The sequence below is a fragment of the Tenebrio molitor genome, chromosome 8, assembly GCF_963966145.1.
Source record: "Tenebrio molitor chromosome 8, icTenMoli1.1, whole genome shotgun sequence".
NCBI classification, from domain to species: domain Eukaryota; kingdom Metazoa; phylum Arthropoda; class Insecta; order Coleoptera; family Tenebrionidae; genus Tenebrio; species Tenebrio molitor.
The window spans coordinates 13925678-13941050 of NC_091053.1; the positions used below are offsets into that span (position 1 = coordinate 13925678).

Below are 15373 nucleotides of genomic sequence, written 5' to 3' on the forward strand. Positions count from 1 at the left end.
TTTTCATTTCGTTTTTCTAAAACACAAATTAATCTAATCTAGGTATCTTTGCGCCAAAGCAAACTCTTCGTTTGACTACATATTCTTAACTTTAAGTTTAAACTCGAAATATTCATTGAGATCAAATTTCTTGACAACTCTGTTCTCAATTGAACTTTTTAGTGTGTCTGCGATTCTTCAGAATATCTTTCAACACAAACTTTTCAAACTGTTTCAGGGGAATCTTCTCGTATTGCTGAAAACTAAGTATCTATCTAATTTTATTAATAACAAATATATCTCTGGCACGATACTGTGTAAGATTACATTGCACAAAATAACAATAAATTTTTTGTTTTTTTTTAAGTTGCAACATGGGCTTCACAATTGCTCATATCATCGAGCCCGTCGCTATTTTGATCATTCAAATGAATTATCAATTTAACCAGAAAATTTGTTGCTAATAAAAAAAACAAATATCTGTGTCGCATTGCACAATTAGTAACAAATACATCACCATGCAATCACCCGACGATTAAACCTCGTAGAAACAGGATTTTACCAATCGATATCGTGGATAAAGGTCAGAAAAAACCGAATTTCAGTGAAACACCATGAAGATTATGCCTCGAAAAGGCAAAACAAAAATTGTGAAACCTGCAGACATGGCAACAAATAATGTTTTGTTGAAAACGAAAAATTAAAGAGTTACGTAAAGATGTTGCATTCTTAAGTGGAGCATCAGTTATTATTAACTTGGAATTATTTTTGCCATAAACTAGGTCCACCTCGACAACTGGAGTTTCGTTGAAACAATTTTTAAATTGCTCAAAGCGCTTTCAAAACAAATTTACCAATGATTACAGGTATGGCCAGACTGGCCTCCTCGATCTATAATTATCTTAATTCTTTCCCCCCTTTGCAAGCTACCTACTTGACAACTTTCAGCCACGTGCAGACAAGCTTTTTTTCTTCGTAGAAGCATTTCTGCTTACCTCACTTGAGATAATTTATCGGCGACCACAATGGAGACAAAACAACTGTGTTGGCTTCGGTGCAGGTTCGAATTTACACAGCTAAGTGAAATTTTGCAATAAAATATCATAAAGAGCGACGATTAATTAAGATTAGCCAACATGAAAATATTGACGTAGTTTTTTGGTCACCATTTGTGCAACATCACATATTATTGTTTTGATCCAGTACAGCAAAACACCGATTCGTTGTTAAAAATAATTAATTAAACAATTCGAGATTTCGTTCAATAAAGTGGTAGTTGAGAGAATTAGCTAATGATAAGAGTGTCGAAATTGATGGGTTTCAAAAGAGGTCAAAAAGTGCTTCAAAAATTTGTTGCTAAGTGTAGTAATGAGAAGATTTTGAAGAATTTAATAGATCATCAAATATATCTGAAGATAAAATTTAAATTTTGGTTGTTATACAGCATGTCCAATGCTTCAAACAATTGTTTAATTAAGTATGACATCTAAATGAGTAAAGTTAGTAGACTACGTCCACTGATAGAATGCAGTTTTTTAAATATCCTTAGATAAAAAATCCCCAAACCATAACATTAAAATATTAACAAAGTATCATAGATTGTGTTGGTAATATCTTCAAACATTCGCGCCACTGATTCTCATTGGTTGTTATGAAACCCAGGCGAAAAATAAATTATATGACATTTCAAATTTGAAATTGTCAGTACTGTCATTGCCATCTAGAACACAAAGCCTTAAGGCAGCAATTGTTTTTGATCGTGACGTCACAGTAAAGGCGTTATCAAAAAACGCATTAAACTTCCAGAATTTAATAAAAACAGTAACATTTTTGGTTATCACTCTTTTTTTTTAGTAGAACGATGTGTTTAGGCTTTACATGACTGCCTCGTGGAGTAAAATGCCATTAATGACGCGAAAATTGTCATTTACAAGTGAGGTTAAGTTTGTGTATTTATTGTTTTTGCGTAATTTTTACTTTGTGAATCATTTAAATAACACCAAATCACAACAAATGCTTCTTACATCTTAATTGTATGTGTAGCAAATATAGCTTCAACTAAATTGCCCTTACAACGACTTGTAATCACGAAAATGTTGATAGGGTATAAAAATACTTCCCAGGTTTCAACGTCTCTTGCGACGTTCGATGAACAGTAAATATCCTGGTATCAACTGAAACTATTATATAGGTACACTTGCCACAAAGCTTTTGCTTATCTCACAATTTTCCATAAGAATGATTAAAACACCTTATTTGATACTTTCTGAAAATGTAAACAAATGTCAAATTTTGACGTTTGGCCTTTCTCGTGACGTCACACGCTGTCTGGCTTAAGGTCTGGAGTTCGAGATGGCAATGGTACTGTCAAGTGTCAATCTTTTAGATTTGCGATTTTTCATTTTTTGAGCTTTATTTTGCGTTTTTCTGGTTTTAAAAGTTATTAATTTTGATCGTGTTGCTGTTTTGACCTGTTCCGTTGCGATTTTTTGTTGATTTTTTTGAATTTGTGAAGTGAGTGCGTGCCTCAAGAATCTAGCATAATGAACACTTTAAGTGACATTACAAAATTTGTGTTTAGCCATTTCCGAAAAAAGTTGGATATTTTAATTTCAGTAGCCAGCTTTTTTCGGAAATTCGAAAATGTATTGTGGGTTGCATTTTTAATTCCGTGGGGCACATTATCACTCGTGAAATGCCCTGTATTAATAAAACCTAATACATTACTCCTACTATACTGAAGTTTTCTTTCGTCTTTCCGAAGTGCAAACATGCAGAATAATAATAAAACATCACGTGTAAACCTGCTCTTTCAATTTTTGTAAATTTCGTGCCGGATCTATTTGTTGTAGCGTACAGTGAACATTTTTAGTAACATTTATGTCAAGCAATCTATGAGTGGACAGAGTTTAGTTATAACTCATTGGGTCTCTCTGAACCTTATATTTTAATGAAATTACATAATGTCAATAAACCCAAGACAAAAATTTCAGAAAGTGAAAATTATTTCATTTAAATCTTGAAAATCATGTAAAAATTAACAAACAATTCACTTTACCCTTCACTTTTGCATGATTATCGATTTTAAATTATTATTAATTACTTGTGGTGGACAAAGTGAAGTTTGGCAACGTCACGTTCAGAAACTAAACACTTGAAAATGTTTTCTTTCCCCCTGTTAGATTCACTTTCATTGTTTTCTCGCTTCGTTATTTTTTATTATGCGAATTGTCCGCTATGCCAAAATTTCCATTTCTGTAAAAACTTCGCAAGATTTGACGTCATGCCATGTTGCCATTTCCATCTGACGTAAATGTCATTTCTAGTGGAATTATTTATAATTTTTAATTTTCAATAACTGAAATATTTAGAGTCTTGCTCAATAGGTATATCTAAGTAAAAACAAGTACTTGACACATTCGTGTAATATTTCTGAAACATAAAAATAATGATCTCTAATTGTGAACGTTTTTACTTTTGCAAATTGCTTTAGGTCATTTTGAAATTGCCAAAAACATCTTCAACTTGTCTACAGTAGATAGAATTACTAAAGTATTAATGCTTCTGAACCAAATGTAACGTTTTTCACTTGTCTCAGATTTCTATAACCTTCTTCTTCGCGAAACGCAATCAACTTCAGTTTTGCAGCAGTTAATTCGTTCTCGTTCTCGATATTCAGGATGCAACTCATAACGGATTATAATGTTCATAAATTATTTAATATAATGAAGCGATAAAAATATGAAAAATCAAAAGAACAATTATTAGATAAAAGTTGACACGTGTATGTATTTGTAAACAAATAGAACAATTAATGTTAATTAAATGTTAATAACATTTAATATCTACAATTTCAGAGAGTACGACCTTTGCGATTCTAATTGGTGCAAACAGGAAAATCGCACCACTCTAATGTCAGACGTAAGGAAGATTTGAAGAAAAAGATCAAAAGAAGCGAGTCTGACACATGAATTTTTTTGTGAATGAATGCTAAAACTTGCGCATAATTTATAACCTGATTAGATACGAACAGTTTGCTGTTACAAAAACGCGTTTGATAAAAAATAATAAAAAAACTGTTTTTATATTTAAAAAAATTTCATCATAAAATCTTATTTCTACTTCTCTTGTGGATTTTAGCAATTTTCTGGATTCAATATCAACCAAAAATTATCGTTAGCGTCAAAATATCAAAATCAAAAGCAGAAAAACCCATTGACAAGTTTGTACAATACATTTTTTAAAGATTTTTCAAATTTCAATTGCACCACATTTTTTCTTTTTCTTTTGAATGTTGGCAAGAATTTTTTATCGCATGATTTGTTAAAGTTGTCGTTCATTTTATTTCGGTCTTTAATTTTTGCTTTTGCTTTTGTGCAAAGAATAAATTTTTTGTTTTTGAAAATAAAAATTTTGACGCTATTTTCTTTTAAATGTCAATCAATTACAGACATTTTCATTGATTATCTCTGATTTATCACTATTAGTGCCTATGCCCAGCTCTAGTACGACTTTTGTGACTCGTTTCTACCACTTATGCAAAAACTGAAAACGTACCTACTTGTGCCCGATTGTCATGGTAATGTTTTATTTTTGTGCTATTTTAAAGAAATATTACAAATAGTTTAGCATAACAATCGGTGGGGCACAATAAAAGCGACTGTTTCATCATCTCCGACGAAATATAAAAACCAGAGATAACATCACCCTTCTTCAACATTCGTCAGCCAGAAGTGCTTGCTCACGCTCTTCGCTCATTGCTCTGCTCGTGTTAAGTGAATTCCGACGTGTTCAGATCAGTTCGCCAACACTTCGAACAGGATATCTTCACCCAGGTATTTCCCAAAAACATTTCCTTTTCAAAATTTGAATTTTTCATAAACAAAAATCAACTAAAAAATGTTGCAATTTAGGGAAGAGCGACGTAAATTTGATTTTTCTAAAAAAACAAACGACAATTAGAAAAAAATCGTTGGAATCACGCTACTGGTTATTTCTGGTTGTCGGATACAAGTTCGTGGTCCCGGATCATCTGCATGTTCGATTTGCTAATACGGAGGTCAGAGGTCGTTGCTAAAAAGTTATCAAAAAATTGAAGCCTATACAAGAACTAATACTAGAAGGGTCGAGTGGTAGAGTTTTGTCCAAGTCGATTGATAAATGGTCGATCGCTGTAATGAAACATAAAGTGTGATGTAATCCTGTTACAAAATTGTATATCAGGTTATCGCCTCGACATATTATTATATTGTCAAGTGATAATGGTAAAAATATTTCCAAACGGGCGATAGAGGAAGTACGATAGCCTGTGTATAATTAGAAATATGTAATTAACAGTCATATCTGGTGCAATTTGCTCAAGTTTACAAGAACCTGATCGGCTGGTGATTGTGGTGTTTGTAAATTTTATGTCGTTGGCAGTGTGTGCAGAATAACGATTAAAATAATGACAATGTTAGGACATTTTGGTGGTCTACAGGATCTACAGCACAAATTTGTATTTTCTGTTGTTGCAAAAAGAATTCAGTTAGTTTGGACAAATCGAGAATTGTTAAGATTTTAATTCTGTAAAAGCAACATTTTATCAGTTTGTTTGTTGTTAAATACAAGAAATGGAGTGTTGTTGACCTGACAAAATTGGAAATTTGCTTAGCGATTGCACTTGCACTGAGTTTATAAAATGTAGAGAGAAAAGATTTTTTTTTCTTTGTGTTGATTATTACTTTGTCAAAATTGTTTGTGACATTGAAGAGCTAGTGTTACATGAAATTGCACAACGGATTTAAACCGTCGAAAAATTGAAAACTTCCAAAAACCGCCTTTATGCAAATGATTCCGAAACCATGAATACAAACAAGTTTTTTTCGTAGTCTACCTCAACGGTTTCGCGCCGAGGTCGCCCCCCGAGCCTTGCCACCCATCCAAACAAACGGCGGCGCGCGCCTCCGCACGCACTTATCGATCCACGGCCCCCAAACAAACCTCGCGCGTTCTACAGACGCACTAACCGACCGCGCGCTTTTCAGATTTGCCGCCAACACCCGACCAATCAGAGCCGACGCCGCCGACACGTGAACGACCCCATCTTATAAAAGTACACGACTCCCTCCAACCGGTTCTCTTTTCCACACAAGTTGTAGTTGGCTGTGTCAGTTCGGCGGAGGTTCAATCAGGTGGAGAAAATGCCGGAGACGTCGCTCACCAACGGGTACACCAACGGCCACAACAACATGTTCGAGATGGAGGACGGCTCTAACTTCCTCTTCACCTCAGAGTCGGTCGGAGAAGGCCATCCAGGTACGATATTTTTGATTTTCGACGGGAACATGGCCGCTGCGCACCGAGCGTCTTCCACTTTTATTTTCGGCACGGGTCCTTCGTTACGATCGGGACTCGTCGTCGAGCCTCACCGACGCTTTCGCGCCGCCCCCATGCCCCCGGCACGTGGGCCTCGCCAAGTTTCACGTGCCGCGTGCACGCCGACTCCGAAAGTGAGGTTAGGTGGTGCTCGCTTGGTCGGCACCAGAAAACGACGCCCGCAAGGGCCACCGTCACAATTTGTCACGATGAGTTCAAGTTTTGTCGAGAATTTGCCAGAAAAGTGCAGTTTTTGTAACCGGTACCGAAAACCACGCTTTCAAAGCGTCTCGATGCAACTGCGTCACAAGTGTGTGTTGTGGGTGGCCTAGATTCAAGGCGCGCAGAGATGTATTTCTTACCTTTCAAGCAAATTCCTGTGTAATACCGCGATAAAAAAACGTGTTGAAACTCGCAAAAATACTAACTTCTACGTTTTTTTCTCGTTATGTTTGTACTGGGATAACTTAAAAAAAAAGTGTAAATTGGAAATTAATATGCACCTGTTCGAGGAAACTTGATTGCTCATAAATTCGTGATGCAATTAATTCTGTTTTTCCAGAATATTCTTGAGGGGATTTCCGATTCTTATTGCAGCAGTAAAATATTATTAGAAATTTTTCTTGGACGATACGCAATTGCTATTGTTTACTGTTGCGTGATAAAGTACGCAGCAGAGTTATCTGATTGTAACGCAAAATTGCACGTGGTACCTAATATATGTCAAGATTTATTTGGACAAAAATTGAGATTTGATCTATTCGTATTATTTAATTTATTTTGCATCAGAGGAATACTTTTTAAATAACAAAAATATTTAACCGCTTGGAATATTGAGATTATTCTTCTGTGCTTTTGTAATTATGTATTATGTTATAATCAATAAATACATAGGAGTATGTGTAATTTGATATTTTCAGATTAAAAAAAAAAAACTTAGGATTTCTAACTTGCCTAAATATTGCTTTGTATTGTCAGTGTTTTCAGATCGGTTTGAAAAAATTCTGAATCATTTTTAGAAGGAATTGCTAACAAAAAATTGAATAATGTCAAGAACAAATCTAAAACATTTAAATTTTCTTAGTCAAAATTTTTCTTTTTAATTTTTTTTTTTACATCAGAATTTAGTCGAAAACTATTCGGTAATTATTTTGGAAAAAATTTATAAGTACAATGGAAGATGGAAAAGAAATATGTATATAATTTGTGGAATTAAATGAAATGCAACACTGAAATTGACGAAGAAATCTAAAAAGTAAATATTTTGAAATTTACTTTTTTTCAATTCATCCAAATTATCGTTTGAAATTTTGACACTAAAAAACGTGACGTTGTTTGGACATAATATGAGGTCATGATTTATTTTTTTTAGCGTTGGACACACTGTTTGACTTCCGTCACTAAAGTGTCTGACATGCGGATCTGTCAGAATCAACATAAGATGTTGCTGAAGTTTCCCGCGATGCCTGAGTATTCTTCTATTGCAAACTAGTAAAACTAACAACAATGCACTAGACATTGACGCTATTTATAACCTCAAATTTCGAAAAATATAACCTAATGAAACAGGTGCTTTTACTGCCAAATTAAATGTAAAATTTCCATGGCCTCCCATTATGCCAAAACAACGTGAATGCTTTCTGTGTAACAAATAAAACATTTTTTGGATTAGAACATGTATTTTTAAATTAATTTGTAGAAATTAATCGATTTGACAATTTGTTTTTTTTTAATCCGTTCACATTATTTTTGAAATTTTGAAAAAAAGAATGAACTAATAAAAACGTAAAAGCCTAAAATGAAAAATTAGCTTTAACAAATTAAAAAGGAATTTAAATAATTTTATAAAACCCTTTGAATATTCATTTATGTATGAATATTAAATCACAATTGTCATTAGCGTGTCGGGATTATTTTTAGGATTTCTTTGAATGGAAATGTACAGTTTGACACCTGAATGGTCAACCAAGAATTGCAAAATATGTAAATTAAGAACATAATTATTGAAGATTAAAATACATACATATTTTCATTTTCGAAACATGTACTTATTTTTATCTTGGTATTAAAATCGTTAAATTGTTTGCTAACTAACAGTTTCGAGAAGAGATTAGAACAAGAGAAGAATTTGAATGTTTTTTTTCTTTCATCAGGTGTTTATTTTTGCATCAACATTTTAATTCGCTTTAAAAAATCTGTCCAAATAAATTTTAGAATGTCTTAAGTGTGCAATTCTTGAATCCAGAAGGTTCGATTAGAATAAAAAAAATTGTCCTAAACGTAATGAAAAAAAATCTACAAATTGTTATAAAATGGCCACCTGGCCTTCCAGAACTTGAACCCATAGATTCAAACAAGTACAATTGCGCAAGAATGTAATTCTACGCGATTATGCGGACGCCTAGTAACGACGTAAATAAACAGTTCATTGTGAGGCAAAATTCCTGAACGCCAAAATGTTATCCAAACATCTCTATTCATTTTTGTAAATTTATTTTTGGACCTTGAGGGCAACGGAACTGATCGAGGCCGAAAAATCTTTCTTCCTATGTTTGAAGCTACGCCACACGTTTTCAGAAGTTTTTTCCCTTTGTTTTTGTTGGTCCTTTTGTATTTTGTTTTTCCAGGAAAAAATTGTACTGGAAGAATATTGAAATGGGCAGTCCACTTTCTCAGTTTTTAACGTACCTGCATGTTGTCCTTGAAAAAATTGTATTTTTACTGTTTCGCCGTATTCCATGGTACCTATTAGTGCCAAGGGCAGAGTGCCAATGCGGTTAAAGAAATATGACCGCACCCAATTATATCTCGGCGTCACCGATGAGATAATGATTTCATTTTCTATATCGCCCGGTGTACCACTTTCAAATATAGAGCACCTGAACCGGGACCCGTTAATAGAAGAAAATGTTCGGAGAAATTCCTGGTGGTGATGATAATTTCCTCTCTCTTTTGCAGACAAGATGTGCGACCAAATCAGCGACGCCATATTGGACGCCCATCTCCAGCAAGATCCGGATGCGAAAGTGGCTTGCGGTAAAAGTCCGAACCGCTTTCGATAATAATTGTCGACTCACTGTGTATAATTTGCAGAAACCGTCACCAAAACCGGCATGATCCTTCTTTGCGGAGAGATCACATCAAAAGCAGTCGTGGACTATCAGAAAGTCGTCAGGGAAACAGTCGCTCACATCGGCTACGACGACTCCTCCAAGGGTGAGTTGACCACTCTTTCGATGATCTCCCTCCTCCCAACTGTTTCTCTCTTTGCCTCTTCTTCAACTTCGAGCGTCAGTCAAAACGAGAGCGCTATAATTTCAAATCTCTTTTGCTAACCGTGTGTCGTTAATTTTCCCCCCGGAGAGAGACTGTGTGTGCATGACCTCTAACCGAAATTTTTTTATTGAGAGAATTTTTGAAAATTTTTCGTTAAAATTGATTCGACGTAGGCTTGGACTGGCGAACGCTCAACCTTCTGGTGGCTATTGAACAACAATCTCCGAACATTGCAAAAGGCGTTTACGAAAACAGAGAAGAACCAGATATCGGTGCTGGTGATCAGGTATAACATAAAAAAAAACAATCAATCAAAATCACGAAATTTTTTTGGGGGAAAAAAATCATTGAATCGACTGCTTCTCAATGTGTAAATTTTTTTCTCGAGCATGATTGGCTTTCACCGCTTACTTCCGAGCTTTAACTTTCGAATTTTCACGACTAACCCTAACACGTGACGTAAAGTGGTCTTAAAAACAGTTGACTGCCGCGCGACTTGAAAATGTTGGACTCGATGCAACATTTCAGACTTCGAACTTTGTTTCCATGATCATGTCACTTATTGCATGCACGGTTTTACGCAGGTTTTGATTACAAGACGTGCAATGTGTTGTTGGCACTGGACCAGCAGTCCCCAAATATAGCGGCCGGCGTACACGAGAACCGCAATGAAGAAGAAGTCGGCGCTGGTGATCAGGTGATTTTTTAACAACAAACCCCAAACTTAGCGCTTAGGACAGATTTGTGGCGCCCCCCTCTTGTAATATTTAACTTGTTTTTTGCTTGCGAAACGCGGTTCTGGTAGAGTACTAGTCTTGCAACTGTTTTTGGAAATCGAAAAAAAAATAAGAGTAGTGTGATAGAGTACTATAGTCTTGTCATTATTATTATTATCTTTGAAAGTCGATTGAAAACTTTTTTGCAGTCACTCCAGTAGTGTGGTACGGTACTACCTTGCCGCTGTTAGCATTATTATTAATTTTGAAAAAGATTTTTTCCAGTCATTGCGTACGAGTAGTGTGTTGAATCGGTTGCGGTTTACGTTGTTGGATCGTTGGTAACAAACAGCATGTCTTGAGTTTGTATTGGAGTGCTTTCAATAATGGCTAACATTGACGCATCGATTTGCAGTGTTTTTTCAAGCTTGACGTGTTGAGATTTTTCAGTCGAATAAAAATTGGGACGCGCCATTTTGTTCATGGCTTGTAAAATGGGGGATGTTTAGATAAAATGTGGACAGGAGATTGGTCCGGTGGGACTGGTGTCAGTTTTTGGAGAAAATTTTTTTCCAGTGTTTGTGCAATTTTCTGTCCGCAAGTTATCAGTGTTTTGTCGGCATTGACTGGATATGTTGTTGGTTGGTTTCGGACATAAAATGTATGCTGGGAGAGAACTGTAACAAAAATGACGATTTTTTTTGGAAAAGATGATAACAAGTTAAAAGATAAAAATAATGCCACGGACATTGTGTAATCGTCTTGTCTTTTCCGTAAATGACATTTGGCAAAAATGTGGCAGAAAATAATTTATTTTTAATGATGGACGTTTTTTGAAAATGGCTTTTGATATTTTTGTATCATCGAATTTGTCCTGGTTTGTTTTCATTTTTTATAATGTAACTAATCGGCAAAAACTCCCAAGCCGAGGACAGTTTTTATCATATCGTCGACATAGATCGCTTTATTTTAAATTATTTCGATTGTTTTGCCTCATTGGGAAATGGCCGTTCGTGACCTTGAAGCTTCACTGTATGAACATGGTGCCACACGTAGCAACAGTAAAATTCATTTGAATGTCCGAAATCACCAACTTTGACAACATTTTGCACTTTTGTCTAACACTTCGTAAACAATTTTGTTCCATCGCATCTTTGAAGATTATACAAAACCTTGAAAGTCCACAAAAGTGCGAAATTAAGTTGGTTGCTGTTGCGGCTTTTTACTTTAAAGTGTAACGTCTTCATCCGTTGACAGGTCTGCTATTTTATCATGCGTAATTAATACTTTCACAGATCGTGTTGCGTATTACTTTTTAGTTAATAACGTACTACGCAGTTCGCTTTTGTTATCAGATAATTATTTTCACTAGGCGAAATAATTTTTAAAAGGTCAACATGTTTAATGGTTCAGATATTATAGATCACATGACGACAGTACGGCATTCAGGCCGGAGTATTAAGAGAAATAAATAAATTTCATTTTTTTTTTTGGTTGACGATAAAAATCTCTGCAAGCGCTGATGAAAAAGGAGACCAGTCTCGTTGCTTATCGGTTTTGTACGTTTGTCAGCTAAAAATGTATCGAGGTTATCGTAGGATTTTGCACACAACAATGTCCACATTCTTGCGATTCCTATTCGCTAGAATGTTCCAAGAGTGTGCAAAATAAACCGGTGGCAATAGGCGTTCCTATCTAATCCTTTCGTATTAGACAAGGGCAATGCTCATCGAACATGCGTCATTTCTAACGGGAAATTGCCGTTTCGGGGCGGCAACGAGAACGACACTCTAAAAGTCGTCATTTTGGCAGGGCCTGATGTTCGGTTACGCCACTGACGAGACTGAGGAGTGCATGCCCCTGACGGTCGTCCTGGCTCACAGACTCAATCACAAAATCGCCGATCTGAGAAGATCGGGACAGTTCTGGTGGGCGAGACCGGATTCCAAGACGCAAGTAAGACTCGACGGCGAGTTTGTGATGGATGATGTTGTGACATGGGTGTTTTTCAGGTGACCTGCGAGTACACGTTCGAACACGGGGCCTGCATACCGCAGAGGGTGCACACGGTCGTGGTGTCGGTGCAGCACAGCGAGAAAATCTCTCTGAATGAACTCAGAGAAGAGATCTTGAACAAAGTGATCAAGAGCGTGATCCCACCACAGTATCTCGATAGCGACACCGTTGTACACATCAATCCGTGTGGATTGTTCATCATCGGGGGACCCCAGGTGAGTCTCCAACCGTGGCGTGCACGACCCAAACAGTACACTTTGATACAAATGATGTCATCGTGGTATTTGCTACTCTTGATTGACTATGATGTCAAGACCAAGCTGATGCGGGAGGTCAACGACAGATTCTCATCGGATCTCTTCGGCACGCCGTATTGATCGGCGTTTTGTTTGTTGCAGAGCGATGCCGGTTTGACCGGTCGAAAGATCATCGTGGACACGTACGGCGGATGGGGCGCCCACGGGGGCGGCGCATTCTCCGGAAAAGACTTCACCAAAGTGGACAGGTCGGCGGCATACGCGGCTCGCTGGGTCGCCAAGTCCCTGGTCAAAGCTGGTCTTTGCAGGAGGTGCCTGGTCCAGGTGGCGTACGCGATCGGCGTCGCCGAACCCTTGTCGATCACCGTATTCGATTACGGTACATCGAAACTGTCGCAGAAAGAACTCCTCGCCGTTGTCAAGTCGAACTTTGACCTGCGACCAGGAAAGATCGTAAAGTGAGTACGAAATTACATTTTTTTTTTGACGTATTATAGTGTATATGATGTTATGTTACTATTTGCTACTTTTGATGGGTAATGATACAAATACACCACACTGAGGTTATCGTTGTTTTCTCGCGGGTAGTGAAGTTGTGGGGATGGTTTGAAAATTGTGTTTTTTTTTTGCAGGGAGTTGAATCTTCGTCAGCCCATCTACCAGAAGACCAGCACGTACGGTCACTTCGGTCGGGACGGTTTCAGCTGGGAAAAGCCGAAGGTCCTCCGCCTCGACTGACGGCCACACACCTAACCACCTCCCCTCCCTCCTAATCTGTCTTTCTCTGTTGTAGCTCTCCTTAATTCTGTAGTTCCTTCCGTGCGGCAGTCCGGAGCCTGATGCGGGTGCTATTGGAAGTGGCACTTGTTTTGACAGGTGCGGCGGTGACGGTCGGCCTGTACAGATCACAGTAGGTACCAATACCCCCTCGAAATGTCGAACGGAGAGACAGAGTAGAGGAGTCGGTACTGCTGCAACTTTGTGTAGAGTGAAAGGTTCTGTTCCCGCTAGACTTGTTTTCACTCGACACCTTGTGTTGTGTTTACGAAAAAGAATCTATTTGGAAAAGAGCATTTGCGAAAACACTCCGATCTGTGCACGGTCCGGCCCAGGGTGCGATTGGTTCAAATGTTGCAAAAATATACTTACATGACTTGGGCATTTATCAAGCTGCCACTGAAAAATCTGTTTTCTTTTATAGTGTTAATCTAATTGTTAATGACTTACTACTGACCATAGGTGTAGATCTGTAGATTAGGTTATTGTATAGATTTTAACGTGACTATTTAAATTATTTATATCGTGTAATTAATGAGATGGTGTAATTATGAAGTCATTTTATGGTGTCTTTGTTTTTACCGGTTCCATTTATTATATATAAATTGCGATTTCAAGGAGCTTTTATGGCATTATTTTAAACAATAAAGAAATTAGGATTACAGGATGACTTTCTTTGACACCTGTCAACGATGACCTTTCAATATTTTACCTTTGACAGCTGGGTCTCACGATTATGCAACATTGCCATATTTATTTCCTGTAAATGCCAACTCGACTCGGATAACTTAATTTAAAATTATTTAAAAATTTCACTCAAGGGTCACACTCTATCTAATTTAATAAAAATAAATATTTTATCTGTTTTGTAACAAAAATAGACCAGGCGAAGTAATCGTTCAAATAAATCTGGGACAATTTTATAGGCTAACGACCATTGTATTCGCGATTTCGACTACTGCGAGGGCGCTGCTGTTCTGACAATCAGCTGTTCGAAAATCCTCCTCGTGAGATTTTCCATTTGTTTACGTGTTAATGTTTGTGCTCAAAACTCTTTTATTTGTTAATTGTGTGCAGTGTGTTTTTCAGTAAGGTAAGTGTATTCGTTAAAGTAACATTTTTTAATGTAGACGTCAAAGATTATGATGTAATTTCGTAAAACAGGCGTAAAATAAATAGAGGCGTAAAGATAGGTTAGGTGCATTAAATATTTTGTTTTCAAAACATTGAAAGTCTTTTAAAAAGTGGAAAACATACTATATGTTGATATTTCAGTTACAGGATGGCTTTTCTTCAGTTAGCTACAATTTTTAAATACTTGGAGGCTTCTGCTGACAGTCGGTGTGTGGTACAGTGTGATGGGATATGGGACAGGTAATTTTAGGTTTTTTTCGTTAAATTTTAATGAAATTTTATTTACAGCAACAAGTTTTCAATAAAAATACATCAATAAACTAAATGTCTTTTTATTTAATACAATTACCTTCTCACTTATTATGAAAAGTGCACTACAGTCTACTTTGCCTGTCATTTTTGATGCAAACTTTCTCTGTGTCGTGTGTCCTTTTGGGTAACTTTTGAGAAGGAACAGCAAATTCCTTCAATCGCCATTTTTGGGAAATGCTGCGTAGAGCTGAGAAAAGTAGAATAAACTACAAACTTTTAACCTCAAATTCGTGGAACTTACGATTTATAAAATCTTCACGTAAAAAATGTTTTCCACATACTCGCATGTGCCGTCTTGCAGGTTTTCTCAATAACAAAACCTTTTCCCAAGCTTTTCTTCTGTCTATACTTTCCTTGCCGCCAAAAATGTTTATGATTTGCACTTTACAACTATCTTAGCGTGGAAAGTAATGAAAGCTGGTCTCCCTGTCTTTCGCTCTGCATGTATGACAACCATGGACACAACACTTGGTTTTATGTACTTTCTTTTTGCCCATTGTAACACCACTTTTTGTCACTAACGCCCGTACCTGTGGCCCGTACACGTTC

The 15373-nt window shown here is 36.7% G+C and overlaps 1 protein-coding gene across 3 annotated transcripts; it reads left to right on the forward strand.

Moving 5' to 3' along the window:
* The first annotated feature begins 4680 nt into the window (after window positions 1-4680).
* Sam-S (S-adenosylmethionine Synthetase) lies at window positions 4681-14040 on the forward strand. 3 transcript variants are annotated; one of them, XM_069055565.1, is made up of 9 exons: window positions 4681-4814; window positions 6006-6276; window positions 9295-9372; window positions 9430-9552; window positions 9786-9898; window positions 12141-12284; window positions 12341-12559; window positions 12743-13059; window positions 13234-14040. In XM_069055565.1, the coding sequence occupies exons 2-9, from the start codon at window positions 6162-6164 to the stop codon at window positions 13337-13339; spliced, it is 1215 nt and encodes a 404-aa protein (XP_068911666.1). In that variant the 5' UTR covers window positions 4681-4814; window positions 6006-6161; the 3' UTR covers window positions 13340-14040. The 3 variants fall into 3 exon arrangements, 2 of the variants coding, with proteins under 2 accessions (XP_068911666.1, XP_068911665.1); XM_069055564.1 differs by lacking the exon at window positions 9786-9898 and adding an exon at window positions 10197-10309 and having other exon boundaries at window positions 4684-4814; XR_011161271.1 differs by lacking the exons at window positions 9786-9898; window positions 12743-13059; window positions 13234-14040 and having other exon boundaries at window positions 12341-12485.
* Window positions 14041-15373: the final 1333 nt, after the last annotated feature.

Excerpts from the sequence above, each read along its gene's own strand:
- Sam-S (XM_069055565.1), top strand. The coding sequence starts at position 6,162 with ATGCCGGAGACGTCGCTCACCAACGGGTACACCAACGGCCACAACAAC. Across the intron at positions 6,277-9,294 it reads GGTCGGAGAAGGCCATCCAG|ACAAGATGTGCGACCAAATC; the intron begins GTACGATATTTT and ends TCTCTTTTGCAG. Across the intron at positions 9,899-12,140 it reads ATATCGGTGCTGGTGATCAG|GGCCTGATGTTCGGTTACGC; the intron begins GTATAACATAAA and ends TCATTTTGGCAG.